General features: G+C 37.4%; 1 protein-coding gene across 11 annotated transcripts in view; it reads right to left on the reverse strand.

The window, feature by feature from the left end:
• rasal2 (RAS protein activator like 2) overlaps positions 1 to 16,481 on the reverse strand; it is a 79,715-nt gene that overhangs the window by 28,026 nt on the left and 35,208 nt on the right. For 6 of the 11 annotated variants that reach the window (XM_039654667.2, XM_039654665.2, XM_039654661.2 and 3 more), the window contains exons 2-3: positions 15,048 to 15,175; positions 13,753 to 13,879 (exon numbers count right to left, since the gene is read on the reverse strand). In XM_039654667.2, the coding sequence (XP_039510601.2) occupies positions 13,753 to 13,879; positions 15,048 to 15,175 (255 nt within the window). Of the gene's footprint in view, positions 1 to 5,550; positions 5,759 to 13,752; positions 13,880 to 15,047; positions 15,176 to 16,481 lie in introns of those variants that run through there. The other 5 variants (XM_089131192.1, XM_039654663.2, XM_039654662.2 and 2 more) reach the window with 3 other exon arrangements.

Here is a 16,481-nt window from a genome sequence, read left to right on the forward strand (position 1 = left end):
TAGTTGTAGCTGACGCCTAGCAGAGATTGGTTTGTGTTGTTGACATGTCGAGAAGATGCTAGTTGTGTCCCAAATGACAAACTATAGTCTATGTACGTATACACTATATGTACTCAATCGTGAAGTGTAGAATTGTATTATTTTGTCATTCAACATCAGAGTCTGAAAGCCCTTCCAATACGCAATTAAAGCTGCGAAAGTTGAGTGCATTAAGTGTTCAACATTCCACATTTCGTTCTTTCGGTTAATTGAGTGCATCGTTTGGGTATTTAAAGTGCATTTCTCTTTTTGGAATTTTAGTGGAGACACACTCACACTATTTTTGCGTCATAGAATATGCCTAAGAGCCTAAAAAGACTGTTACAGAGGGTTGTGATATTACTTTTCTCATTTTCTGATGAATAGAAAGTCCAAATGAACAGCATTTATTTGAAATAGAAATCTTTTGTAACACTATAAATAATAAATATACTGTCACTTTGCAACCAATTTGCATTCTTGTTGAATAAAAGTATGAATTTCATACATAAATATTCTTAATGAACCCCAAACTTATGAACAGTAATATAGCAATGACTTGAAGCAATGTCTAAAATTTTAGACTCTTAACAATGGTAGAGCAACAATGTTCACCACAAAGCAATGCAAAGAGAGACCAACTTCAGTCTTAACTCAAAGCTGTATGAATCTTTGTACACTGCATTAGCTCCCAAAAAAAGGAGACAAGGCAGCGTGGACAAGCCAGCTATTCTCAGTGACTGCACATTCATTTAGTTCCCTTAAATCGCAGCTATTGCATCACACCTAGAATTATTCCTGTCTCTCTCCTTCTGTGTAACTCAGCCCATCCATCTCCTCACTATGTGCATCCAAGGTCAGACTGTCCCTGACTGTCCTCTGTCCCCTGGCGTCAGAGTCGACAGGTCTCCCTGTCAGCCCCTCTGTGTGGCCAGCACAGCACAGTGTCTCTCCTTCTCTCCTGTATCCTCCAGGCTTTGACTGCCCCTGGAAATCCACTTACTGCATTGATTTGGCCCAACCCTTCCTCGGATCAATACGGCACTGGAGATAACAGAGGGGTTAAAATGAACACAGCAAGACCTGAAACAAGGACCCAGGCTGTAATTAGAAGTGATGCGGGTGCTCTGGTGTTGGTGGATAGGAGGGTGGGGGATGGCGAGAAAGGGTGGTCCCTAGTTAGCGCAACAACACTGTATTGCCTTTTATTGCCCTCTGTTGGGCAATCAATCGGTGGTAAAATGCCATTTGGAGGGTGTAAATGAATCAATACGGATTTAGCTGATAAAAAAGGACAATGATTTTGTCACAATGCATTTTTCTAGAGCCAAACTCCCTGCAACATTAAGCAGAACTACACTTACATTATCCATCATTCTCTGCATGGATGAGAAGACTATCATTAAATGATGTATATTGATACGTGGACGGATTTGTAGGAAAGACACAAAAACTACTTTTTTTTACAGTTTCCGTGTGGAGCTCGTCTGTAAGCCGTAATGCTAGGGTGGTTAGGTCTCTCTTTCTCTGTGAGTCATGAGATTTTTTTCAACCATTTCAACGTTGATCAACCAGAAAAAAAAAAGCAAAAAAAAAAAGAAAAAAAAAGCAAGCAAACGGGTCAACTTGGCTTTCCAACACTCACTGGCCTCAATTTAAGAATATAAATTTAATGAAAGAATGTAATTTAACTCCATTATTTACATTTAAGATTAAATTAAAAAAAAATATATTATTTATATTATATTAAATAAAAACATACACATAGAATATAGGCCTACACATAGATATATATTACACACACATATTTATAATATAATCCATCACGTAAAAAAATGCCAAGAAAATTTGCAATAATAGCTAATAATTATAGAGAAATCTTCAAGAGGGTGATATATTTGCAAACAATTTTTTAAACATTCTCACTAATGTTACCATTGTAAGATTAGATACAACAAAAAAGTCTTCCTTGCAACAACAAAACAAAACCTCATTTAAGGCTGCAGTCCGCAGCTTTTTGGGGGTTAAAAATGATCCAAAATACATATTTGAGAAAATACATAAACAGCCAGTGTTCAAAACTACCAGACGCCTTAGCTTGATTCAAAACGGTAAGCTTGTAATAATGTTTTTAATTCCAGTGATACTGGTGGATTTCCGCAGGAGATTTGAGCATGTCTTTGCGTCATTACATCACAGATCTGTACACATAAAGGTGTCTCGGCTAGTAGGCTATATTGCGTGTGAGGATGTTGGAGGTGGAGATTTATTGCCTTTTCTCACTGCACTTGATATAATTAAACTTATCAATTTTATGGCGGATCCAGAAAGGTTCAAACGACAATCACCAGTGACAACAGATTCACCCGCTGTAGTATCCACACCGGTGCGGTGACTAACAGCTGCACACTCTCCTCAAACATTGTGTTCATCCACACTGTGCCGTGTCGAGGGAGTTGAAGTACAACACAAGCAAAGTCGATAATTCTGCTAATGACAGCAATTGCAGATTTTGAACAGAGATGGCGACAATGAGGAAAAACTGCGGACTGCAGCTTTAATGCTAATCCGTTAAAGTAAAATTTTAAAGGGTGACAAGAAAAATTAGCCACCAACTGTTCAGGTTAAAGGCATGTAAAGGATCATAATAATACAGATAACAGGCCCAAAACTGTCTCACTGCCCTAGTGCTTCCTTGTTGAGCCCTGCCCAAGAATGAGTGTTAGCAATCATTACTCATTATCCCAGCATGATTACAAGAACAAGACCTTACAAAAGGAGAAACCTTGTTTAAACTTATCAATACTACATGCCCGAACAGTATGGAATACATGAAAAGGCTGCTTGTCAGGCCTTTCCGAAACATCACAGTAAAGATGATGATACCTGATATGAAATGTGCAGGCCAGGCATTAATTATTCACATTTAGTGGAAGAGCAGAGGCAACAGCGAAGCGGAGCAAAGCTCCATGCTTCCGCCACACGCAACTGCAGCATTCCCATGCATCATAATGCTTAGAGACGGTAAACTATGGGAAAATGAAAGCTGTATGAAAGCCACTGCAAAACGCAGAGGGGTTTTAGTCTGTAAGTGGAAACCACTGGGCCCAGACAGGATTTTCTCATAACTACTTTTTACCCATTGGCCTGTTATCCCAATGATTGTATTTTTTTTTAGTCAGATATCCACATTTTATGAGAGGAAATATTTATTTTTATTGCTGGGTTTACGATACTTCTGAACTTGTTTGTGGTGCTAAACCATATTAACAGATTGATGGCGCTACAGAACACTTCTAGAAGTGTCTACTGACTTAAAGGGTTAAAAATGTTGTTAATGACTCACCCTCATGTCGTTTCAAGCCTGTAAGACCTTTTTTCATCTTCGGAACGCAGTTCAAAATATTCTAGATTTTAGAGAGTTTTCTGGCCCTCCATTGAAAATGTATGTACGATATACTGTCTTTGTCCAGAAAGAAAATAAAGACATCATCAAAGTAGTCCATGTGACATCAGTGGTTTAGTTACAATGTTTTGAAGCATTGAAAATATATTTTGGTCCAAAAATAACAAAAACTACGACTTTATTCAGCAATGTATTGTCTTCCAGTTCTGTTGTCAATTGCGTTCAGTGACGCTGATGACATAATTTATCTCTTGCTTTGCCATTTCAGTTCAGGTCCTTCTAATATACTATTGCTCTAGAGAATGAATGACTTATCTAATGAAACAAGTGCAAAGTGCAAACAGAAGCACAATTAGTATATCTATTATCTTCCTTTCCTGATGACAAGACTTCTTTTACTATTTATTTTGCATCTCTCTGTTTCTATGTGATTCCAAATATCTGCACTGTAGTGATGATGTCACAACACTAAGCTTAGACACTGGAAACACGCAGAACGTCATTACCACTCGTACACCTAGCAGACAGGTTTGGCGCACTATGTTAAGATCCTTGCAACTCACAATTGTTTTAGTTTATGACCCCTCAGAATCTAAAGGTCAAACAGGTTTGGTCAAAAATGGTGCAAACTCACAGACAGGTTTTTCAAGTTTAATATCAGTTATTAAAAGAGTGGTGATGTTTAAACAAAGCCACACGACGTACTGACTTCCTTTACACTAACAACTGAAACACTTAGGGCTACATGCACAATACAGCTAGTGATGACTGTCATGTTTAGATGATGCTATTCACAAGCAAGTTTCATTTGACAGCCTTAAAAATCTTGTCAGATGAGGCAGGGCAACAACAAAGGTTGAATGACTCCAAGCAGGAGTATACACCCAAATAATATTTTTTTCATGACAAATCAAATCTCAAATCCTGAGGGAGTTTGAATGATATATAAATGTTTGTAGATAGATTTATAGATAGATAGAGGTCTGAGAAAAAAAAAATCAAATACAGTAACGTTAACTAATAAAGTTCAAATCCAGGGTGTTGTTCTATGATTCATTTCAAGGAAGCATCCCACTGCCTATTAATACAGGAGCATAAAAGGATAGGCTAGATGACATTAAAAGGGCAAATAAATAAATAACAGCAGTGGTCGCCATGAGGGGTGACAGTTAATGAAGGATAGAGGTGTAGGCAAGCGGAAGAATTGAGGCTTTCTTCTACTTGACATTAAAAGCACGATAACAACGAGCCATTGTTAATCTATAAGGCTTTAATTAAACCGGACAAGGAAAATGTCCTCTTTTAAAACCAGACCGCTACAAATTAAGGAATTAAGCATTTCTGCTAAACTTTAGTACTATCATATTTCATTCATTTATTAGTATATATATATATATATATATATATATATATATATATATATATATATATATATGTATATATATATATATATATATATGTATATATATATATATAAACACAACTGATTCAACTATTACAACCTAGACAGTAACAATTTCTGGCTTTAAACGACGACAAATAAATAGAAGCGATTCAGTCAGTGTGCCAGTAAACTCTCTGTATATGATTCATTTAGTGAATCAAATTTTGAACCGACTCGAACGGCTGTGTTAGTGATGCTCTACAAAGAACCGACTCATACGCATCATTCGTTGAAGAATTGAACAATGGTAGTCACGGTGTACGCAAACAGATTCAGAGCTTTTGTCTATGATTCAGATGCTGTTTTAATATGGTGTTCCGTCCGAAACGGCGGGAAAACACGTTCATGAAACATCCACATTATGAAATGAGAAACCCGTTTATCGATTGCGAATCATAAATAGTGTCCGTTACAAGAAGCGAATCATATAGTGTCCGTTTAAGAAAGACGTTTACTTCAGACAACTGTTGAATACCGGTAACTTACACACCACATCGTCAGGCTGGATTACATGGAAAATAATAACGAGGATCTTAATCTTAATTAAAATGTGGTGCTCTAACTGCATGGAGAAATAAAAATCATTCGGACTGAACGATCAAATATGCGGCGGCAATCCAAACTCTCTTACAACTTACTGCTGTACACAAACGCTGGATATAAAGTTCTTCGGAAAGCATACCTATAATAAATTCCATGGTTGATATCGATCCCGCAATCAGTCACATCCCTCCAAGAAAACAAAATGAAACAATCCGAGAGAGAGCAGATGAGCTGAGCCGGTGTTTAGTGAGTGAAGTCTCTCTCACACCCCCTTCACTCAGTCGATACACTCACTGAGGAATGCAGTAAAGCCTGAGTCCGCTCCAGTCAAACCACTCTGTTTTTCTCCGTGTCTATTGAAAATCACAACAATGGCTGCATTTCTGATCCTTTAACTATGGACGACAGCACACTGTCCATCTTCAGACATTAAATTACCAGGATGTAAGCCACTTCTACTATGTCACACTTCCAACGATATACAGCGTGCGCACAAACACAAACATACTTTCTTTATTTCTCAGTCATCATCACTTTCATTGTATGGGTGAGAAAAATATTTAAGGACGGTATGACAGTCCATAAGATCTAACTTTGTGAAGAAATAAAGCCATAATAAATAGCCTATCATTGATTGTGATAATCGACATGACCAGAAATATAAACGTATAATTGCACTATTGTATTTCACTCATTGTAACACTGAAGTAGCCTAAGACATTTCACCTGTTACTGTACATGGTTGAGAAAGGACAGGAGGTGCATAACAATAGAGTGGAATGAATAAAGGAATTTAAAGGAGTTTCACTTTAAAAAAAAACTTTTGCTGATAATTTACTCACCCCCATGTAATCCAAGACATCCATGTCATTCTTTCTTCAGACGAAAAGAAATTAAGTTTTTTGATGTAAACATTCCAGGATTTTTCTCCATATAATGCACTTTGGTAACCAAACGGTTCAAGGTCCAAATAAAAAGACAGTTTCAGTGCAAACTGCAAACTGTTCAAAGGGCTTTAAACGGTTCCAGATGACGAATACGGGTTTTATCAAGCGAAACGATCTCTCATTTCAAAAAAAGGTTTAAGTTTTCTAAGCTCAAATGGTCGCCTTGCTCTGTTCTGTGATGCACGTTCGTGACTCTCCTGTTCGAACTCATTTATCAAAATGTTTTCATCAAAAACCTTAATTTCTTTTCGACTGACGAGAGAATGACATGGATATCTTGGATGACATGGGGGTGAGTAAATTATCAGCAAAAGTTTTTTTTTTTTTAAAGTGAACTACTCCTTTAACCCCAGAGACCTGTTGTTTAAATCAATTAAATAATGCCTATTTTTCACTTAATGGAAAAGCTACATATAACAGCAGCTCACACTGTGAAATGTATCATAGCAACAAGTCTGGCAGAGAAATATTTGCAATTTGAATCTCCCAGCATGCCAAAGTCGCACAATATGGTCACTGCCGACTGACATGATTGCTGACTGTTCTGGATCAAATTTAGCTATATTCAGGTATTTGATCTGTAGTTTTACATTCCAATTCTAAGGACATTTTGTGATAGGAATATTGCAATGCAAAAAAAGTGTAAAATATTAGACAATTCACAGCATTACATTACATTACAATTAACAATTTTAATGTTACCTAAACAACAGACTCGATTCACCAAAGATAAACCAATTCAAATGATTTTAACAAACTTTCTAAAGTACATGCTTGGAGATGAACAGACGGAAGCTTCTGTCTTTTAGCTCACTGGAAAAAGCTTTTATAGAGGTCAAAGCCACTGCACTCCAAGCCTATAACTATGTATTTGGAGTTACTTTATGGGGAGTCTGTGAGGTGCAGGAATATTATGTATCCTGATACTTTAGAGAATGAAAGAGGAATGCTCTGGGATAAACATTTCCAAAATCCAGGCTTCTAACTTGGGAAGGTTTAGAGAAAGATAAAGCATACAGAATTTCTGTAACCCTAAAAACCTTGCATTGCGATTCATTTGTTGTACTCTACTCTAATGGCTCCCTAAAAACATGGTCAAGAAGTAAATGCAACAAGAAAAACAATGGTCTTAATATTAAACATATTACAAAGAAATATTACAATGACTTTAATTTTTAAGAGCAGATACTAATATTAAATCTGATACACACCCTATAGAACTTCATTCTTCATTCTTCAAAATGGCAATGCATTTCTGTATTTAAATTTACATTTTCCATACCATATGTGCAATGTTTAGAGCAAAATGATCATTCAAATTCAATTATATATCTTACAATTGTTATTATCCTACATTAGCTTTGACATAATTGAAACATATTTTAACCACCAGGTGCTGGGAGTGTTATGCATATTTTCTTGGCACACTTTGTACATATGGAGCATCGTTTAAAAGCCACAGCCTGCCTGAGTAATGTTGCTGACCATGTATCCAGACCTTAATGGCCACATCTTCTTATGGCTATACTTCAGCAGGATAACTCATATGTCACAAAGCTCAAATTATCTCAAACGGACTTCTTGAACATGGCAAAAGCCCCGTTCACACAGTCTTTACTGATAAATTACCGGTAAGAGTTCATGTGTGAACAGGAACTTTTTTCACACATGTCATTGCTTGTGTGAACAGCATATTTGTGTATTATCGGTAAAGTCAATGGGTCTCATTCATGAAACACGAGTAGAGCGAATTTGTGTGTAAATCGTGTGTAAAAGGGTTCTTGCATAAATTTTCGGATTCATTAAAATGTTTGGATTTTCCAAATTTTAGTTGGTACGAAAGAAATCTAAACCTGTTCCTTGCCACACATAAATAGGGAGTTTAACATCCAATTGTTTTGCTCATTAATAACTAAGGCTGCATTTTAATTAACTTTAATCGGGTACATATTTACACAGCATTTAAAAAAATATATTATATAGTAATTGCATATGGTTTTTCTTTTTGCTTCTGGGACTGTTTGATTAACAGATGCAACTCCATTAACTCCATCTTTAATATGGTGCCAAGCTTGCTTTTTAGGACCTGATACGCCAATATGCATGTAGCCTATGCTTGAAAATAAAATGTGGTGCTTTGAATTAACTTCTGATAATAAAACTTAGATTTCTGCATCTGAGAATGTTTTTATTTTCATTCGCTTTTGAGAAGACATGTTGAAATCCTTCGTTTGTCATAATATGATGCCCATATATAGTAGTCAGTCGGAATTAATGGGCGGGATTTATGGTAATTGAGAATGCGCGTGCACACGCTTCCCATTTATGACTGATTGGAATTCATTAACACACACACACACACACATTTCACTATCACATCTGAAGTTTACAAAGTATTTGTGAATTAGGAGATGAGTTTACGGGAAGGTCTCTTTATGTGCAAATCACTCTCATATTTACGAATGTTTCATGAATGAGATCCATTCTTGGGAATTTTACAGTATTTTACTGGGATTGCTGTGTGAAAGGGGCTAATGAGTTCAATATACTCACATGGCCTCCACAGACACCAGATCTCAATCCAAATGGAGAACCTTTGGGATCTGCTGGAACAGGAGTTTTGTTTCATGACAGCTTTTGTAGAATGTTCATAGTTGTGAAGTTTTAAATAAAAATTTCATAAATAAAAAAATTATTAGGGTGCAAAAGAGGGGTATATTTCTATTAATGTTATTTTGGCATCAGCATCGTATCAGCATCCGGATGGACATAGTTTTACTTTTATTATAGGACTACAATTGATGCATAAACAACAATAAAAAAAGTTGAACATTTAAATGATCATATAGCTATTTTGCGTAAACATGTTAAACATATCTTATTATTTCTGTGATACATTTCCATTTTACAAATTATAAAACGTTAAAATGTGTTTCAATTATGTTAAAACTACTGTAGTAAATAGCACATGTACATTGCACACATGGTATGTAAAATGTACATTTACAGTATATACAGAAATACATTGCCATTTTGCATATTACATTTCAAATGGAATATTGCTACCCATAAGCTTCCATAAGAATGAGGTATGCATCAGATTTAATATTAGTATCTGCTATTAAAGATTAAAGTCATCTTGCAGATTACATTTTAAATCGAATATTGTTAACCTTAAGCTTCCATACATTGCTTCGCCCAAAGAGCAAAACAAAGATATTCGGCTATCAACATACTTGTAACAGTTTTTCTTGGCCTACATACGCCAGGAAATACTTTTGATCTGCCTCACCCACCACGCAAAATGTGAATTTTCCAGGACACCATGCCCCATGACACTGCTCACTGAACTATTTTCATTCTTTTTTTTCTTTCTTTCAATAAAATACTAAAAAAAATGTTGCACAGAGACCTTTATGGAAAATAGACTTTGGGAACAACATTAGTAGATCTGTAAAAAGATGAGACATCCTCGCATAAACGTATTAATAGGAAAATCAATTTGACATTAGCTAGTATTTAACAATAAAATGAGATGGATTTCATCTACCAAAATAGATATCCATTATTCTTTTTTAGTCTCTATTAAATGCTTCATTACTTTTACCCCAGAGTTTAAACAGAACATTTGGATGTAATCATTTCAAATATCAGATTTAAAAGGGATAGCTCACCCAATAATTAAAATGCTTTCATTATTTACTATGCTCTTTTTGTTCTAAAACTGTATGACTTATTATTATTTTTTTTTAAATATGTGTTCCACAGAAAACTTATTTATTTACTTTTGTCATACAATATAAGTCAATGGGGTCCAATGTTGTTTTGAACCCCATTTACTTGCATGGACGAAAACCATTAAAACATTAATTCTATAATATATCTTTTCTTGTGTTCCGCAGAAGAAAGCAAGCCAAAGTTTGGAATAAAGGTGAGTAAACGGAATTTAAATCTTTTAAATCAGACTTTCTCCTCTTGTGCGCGAGTGTGTGAACAATGAAAACCAACATCAACAATCCAAACATAGTTTATAAATATCTGTTTGCTATGTGAGAGAAGTCAGAAACTCATTGTCTTGACAACTGTGAGAAAGACGGAGCTGAAGCTTCAGTAAGTGATAGCTCTCTCCTCATTGCAACAAAAGAAAAAAAAAGATGATTCATAGATTGAAACAAACTAAAAACCACATATGATCTCACTAAATATTTGTAACTGTGAATTCAACAGCCTCTCGAGACTCAACGTGTTCTGAATGGCCACAGAATTCCTCATTGTCAAACCGAGCGAACATTAACATATAAATAACCCTCTCCTCTCGCTCTCTGAAGCCGTGGCGGTGCAGCTTAGGAGGGTCTGGAGAATGAATGACTCTCTTAGTCACAGAGATTTGTGCATTTCTCTGACCGCTGCCTTTAGCAACCGGCCCACTGGGTCAGTGTCCGCACCCCCGCACGTACTGGTGCTGAATGCGAGACCAGTCAGAGCCAGAGGGCAGATTCAGTTATTGCGCCCCCTCCCCTCCCCAGGCCTGGGAGGGAAAGCAACACTCCCCCCCTGTCCGCAGAGAGAGATAGAAAGAAAACGAACACACTGACAACCGTGAGGTTTGTTCCATGGAATTACATTCCTCTATACTCCTCCTCGCACAAGCATGCCCGGCCCACAGAGGTCGCGGGATCAAATCCATCCAAACGTAACGAAGTTACTCAAACATAACGAAACGTTATGAGAAAAAAAAATAGGGATGAATGAGACGGAAATAAAAGAGAGAAGGGATGTGAATCATAATTCTTACAACCACTAAAAATTCCCCCGAATTAAACTGCTTTCAGACCAGTTTGAATTGCGTAGGGACTAGGGAGCTTTTTGACTCAGTTTTGGTTTTCATTAAAAGGGATAGTTAATTCAAAAAAATCTAAATTGTGAAAGCATGTTATTTTCCTCATGCCATTCAACCTGTTTGACTTTCTTCTGTGGAACACAAACAATGACATTTTGAAAAAGGTCTCATTGTTTTTTGTTCATAAAATGAAAGTCAATGAGGTCCAATGTTGTTTTGGACCCCATTGACTTTCATTACTTGAACAAAAACAGTTCTTCAAAATATCTTATTTTGTGTTTCACTGAAGAAAGTTATTCAGGTTTGGATCAACATTAGAGTGAGTAATCGCTGACAAAAGCACGACAAAATGATGTCATGTAGAAACAATGAGGGCAGCGTGTGTATATGTGAAGAGTTATGCATATGATTCTGCAGTACAACTGATCTTTGTTTTTGCTAAATATTCCACAGTTTTTAGCATGCATATTTTCGCCCCCAAACTGATGTTTCCCTAAGTCCAGAATGCGTTGTTGCCTTTAAATCCACTGCTTTGTTATCCTGATCCTCCGTGCTCGTGGCAGTGGTAGTCGAAGTAATGGCCCCGGTGTTACTGATGTGATTTTGTTCATGATTCACCTCATGCTCTGCCTGCTATAGTGTGCAAATACGTATTCTATAAGCTGCAGTGTGAGAGTGCCTGCTTAACAACATCTTAAAGCTACAGTAAATGCTAAAAGTGTGCCATTTGATCCACTGGGATAAGCTTCGTATTTGAAACCCTATAGACAGAGCAAAAAACCAAGTAACTAGAGGTCATGTTATTGTTTGAATCAGCGTTTCCACACCTTTTGATCAATGACAGGTCCAATGGCTCGTGATTACTGGATAAAGGTTATTAAAATATTTTTTGAAAGACTGCCAAAAAGTTTCTAGCCAATAAAAAAAATATTCTAAGCATAACAACAAAAAATGCATTCAGAATAAAAATAAAACCAATATAAAAATGATTGATTATAGCTTACATCCAATAACTGATAGATATTTAAAATTAAAATTATATACTATACTTATTCCTCAGAAAACAAGACATGAATTATATTAAATTCTACGGTGAATATTGATATCACAATATTGATCGATTATTAACAGCTTAAGCCAATAATGATTTTCATCTTGTCTGATAACTGATTCATGGCTGGTATTAAAATTCTATATTACACTTGTATCAAAAAATTAAACGATTTTGTTAAATACAACAGTAAATTATTATTTGCTAAAAACTACATTTAAAAATGTTGTCATTTATCAATGTTATCAAATGTTAATGTTAAATTTAAAATAAACTTTGCATGTTAGATGACAGCAAAGGAAATCTAAATGTGGAAATAGGTGGAAAGGGGCATGAACAATTAAAGGGACACTTCCCCCATTTGCATTAAGCTTTGAATCGTTAGAAACCCAGTCATATTTTTGAATGGTTGTGCATTATTCCCTAATTTTTTCCTGAGATGGGAGAAATAAGAATGTCAGTGTTGCAGTTCCTGCTTATAAAGATGTAAAAATTGTCATTTTACGTCATTCTAAGCAGGAAACCACATATTTTGGAAGAGGGGCTAAGACTACAAACATTCGTTGCTCATTTTCCCATGGGGTGGGGCCCACTCACGCTACAGACCTATTACAGACCAGTGGGTCGGACTTCACTTGCAGAAACTAAAAACAAGATCCTCCAATATCCTCTTGTTTGTAAGCTAAGCTAACAGGCGCTGTGAAGCCAGATGTAAAGTTACGACAATGGCGAAATGTACTCAATATGATATGGAAGAAGAGGATTTTGAAAGTCTGATGCTCGAATGTTCGTGGCATAGTGAAGAGCAGCTGAGGCTGATGGAGGAACAGGAGGCGGCTGCCTGTCGCGGACGAGGAGCCCGGACTGGCTCGAACTGAGGCGGACTGGTGGTGCCTGGGCTCTCACTAGAGTCCATCTGCTGCAAAGAATTTCAACAATGCCAATTTTCCTGGACAAAATTTCTGAATCAGACGAGAACATGGACGTTTGTGTTGTGAACGATCCTAGTTTCGCACCGCATATATTCTGACTGAACATCCCGGTATCATGCAATAATTCACCATTTCGAAAGAAATACAAATGAGGAGTAATTCACTAATGAGCGAGCGCTAACTAACTAGAAATTTTGTGTGATATGAATTTCAAGCTCTGGTGGTAGCTAGCCTTGTAGACCGGAGAGTGATTTCTCTGATAGGCGGATACTTCATAGGCACTGTTCTGGATTAGTGGGAGTGGCTGTGCAATGTGGTGCATTGTGGGAGATGTTGTCTTTCATCCAAATGCGCCCTAAAGTTACTTTCTGTCTTTCCTCGGTCAATTTATTTTGCATTTTGACTACATATATGGCCCACTTACAATAAAGATTAATGTTCCAACGGGTGAAATGCTCCTTTAAATATATCATCTGATGATAACCCTATTAAAATTCTGTATGGTGGTTCTGCCTGAAAGAGTGCACAGTGCAGTTTTGCCATCTTAACAGAAGCACCACGAGGATCTTACCTAACATGGAGGTTCCCTCTGGTGGAAACTCAGGGAACTGCCCTTCAGAGGGCACACTGACTGTCCTTCTCAGGCTGCGGCCCTTTGATGAGGATGATGTGGGGCTTTCATGGACCTCAGATGGCTTCTGGGAACAAGTCAGAGGTCAGTAGGTGCAGGTCGCAGGGGTACACATTCTAACAGCGGGGTAAGAAAGTCCTTTTCCCTAACATTGCTACTAATTAACTAACCGTTAAACTGAATCTGAAAGCAATCTGTCAATCAGAAACCATTTCAATACATTGAGTAAATTGATTATTCCCTTTAATAACCTCAAGGTGAAACCGGTTGTCCTGCACAGAGACAGTGATGCGCTGCAATTCAGTACATAAGAGGACAAATCATTAAAAATCGCAAAACGAGTCTCTTTACAACAATTCGGATGGGACTAGTTTTCCTTAGGAAAAAAGTTCAATTTGCTTTGCGATTTTATTCGAATCACAATCATATATAAATAACTCGAATGTCGTTTGGAAAACTAATTCCCTGCAGGTCAATAAATTACATCCTTAAGAGATGCATTTAAAGGGATAGTTCACCTTGAAATTAATTTTTGATATGTTTTAGCTTACCTCAAGGGCACTGAGATTTCGGAAGTTTTACCTTTCACTAAACATATTTAGATATATCGAAAAAGTCTTCCATTGCGATTTCCTGTATATCTAAATATGTTTAGTGAAGGGTAAAACTTACGAAATCTCCATGTAAACAATGTGTGACGTAGACCCGCGAGAGATCACTTCCTGTGTAACGTCTGGAGACGGTTCAGTTCGGTTCAGCTGGACTTCTGATTCAGATCAGTTCGACGGCTGTTAACGAGGTAAAAACTATATAAATACTGTTCGTTTTCTCACACAAACCGCTCGTTTCGTGTCTTAGGCCATCAATGTGTACTTACATTTACGAGTCATTAAATCATGTTTAATTTGGACTTCTCTGTGCATGCTCTTTGAGGTGGACCCCATAAAACTGCATTATATGACTGACAGACAACAACGGTTTGGCCAAAAAAATGTCAAAATTGAAAATGCTGCGGAAACAAAGACACCTACATCTTGGATGCCCTTGAGGTGAGCTAAAACATATGAAAAATTAATTTCAAAGTGAACTATCCCTTAAACCCACAAAAGGGGAAACATACAACAAAGCACAAACATCATCTGCGTGTCTTTTTTGAACCATCCCTCGCTCCTCATTCTGAGGGAGAGGAAGAGAGAAGAATGAGGGGATAAAGCATAGGGAAGGAGCGCTCTCACCTCTTCCTCCTTGTTGAGCAGGATGAGCTGGCTATCGGTCAGGATGCAGTACTTCCTCTCCCAAACGCAGGGCTCCGTGAAAGGCGACTGGCCGCAGGAGAAGTGGTGGCTGGCCGGCCCCTTCACATCTGTGCACAGGGGACAGAAAAGACATCTCAGAATGGGTTGCCACAAGAAAGGATCACCACAAAAACAGGTCCTCTTCATTTTAACAAAGATTCTCTTCGGGAATGAGCAACGCTTTTAATGGGACTTCTAAAAAATAAGACTACATATTCCCTCACATCTTACAGAAATAGACATGGCCCTTAGAGAGTCACAAACTCGCTTCTCTTCTTTATTTAATCAGCAGTTCACCTCACAAAAATAGACTCCAGACAATGATGCCGTTCATAAGAAAATTAGTCACATTGGAGTCATTCAATGCCACTGTGTAAGCAATTTCTGCATCACTAGCAGCACCAAACGAACTTGTAAAAATAAAAATGGTCTCCAAAATGCTCAACCATTGTTTGGACAAACATTGCCACAAAACGGCAAAAAGATTCCAACATTTCTGGGCCATAATTAGTTGTTTCAGAGACATCTTTCTTTGATGATAGCATGCTATAACATGCACAATAAGACCAGAGGACTACATTAAGAATGTATATTTTGATTTGAAGAGCAAATGTGTAAAATGTTCCACACACTGCCTGTAGAGAGCAGCGTTACACTGGTTTACAATGTTACTCGTGCTCCAGCAAACCACCTCTTTTAAAGGGGTCAACCTCAATATGGGGAAAAATGACACCAGAAAGCTTATTGGAATCTCTGTCAGAGCAAGCAAATCAACCCTGTTAGGGGCAAACGTGTGCTTTTTTGAAAGTAAGAACTGAGTGATTAGAAGCCTTATACTTTTCAGAGGAACACAGGAAGAGTGCATTTTGGGAATGGTCACATATCACATACCAATGAGTGGAAACACTTGTCAGAGAACATTACTGACAAAAAGCCTAACAGTCCTCCTTGTCTATTAGTTGATCATTTAGACCTTCGCTAAGCTTCATCAATCAGTTCTGGCTGACAGTTTTGCTGTGCGGTTGACCAGAGCGAGAGACAGAATGAACATGTCAGGATTCAAGGTCAGAGGTCAGCCCGCCCTGATGTCACTCTAGATCAGGCGACTGGGCCGATTGTGGCCGTACTTGAGTTTTTTCCCAGGCCGCATGACTAAATTAACAGCACACAGACGCAGAAGAAAGTGACGCAATGTGTCTCAAGAGGACGGGTGTGACTGCTGCATCTCCGCTTGGTTATTGAACACAGTCGTCTTGCCCATGACTATTTTCCACATAAGCTATAAGCCTAAAGCAATGTTAGGATGAAAACGCAAACGGGAGAAAGAAAAAACACTGGCTCTTTGAATGAGGTAAGATCAGGAGATTGGGAGAA

This window comes from Pimephales promelas, chromosome 5, assembly GCF_988280905.1.
Source record: "Pimephales promelas chromosome 5, fPimPro1.hap1.1, whole genome shotgun sequence".
Taxonomy (NCBI): domain Eukaryota; kingdom Metazoa; phylum Chordata; class Actinopteri; order Cypriniformes; family Leuciscidae; genus Pimephales; species Pimephales promelas.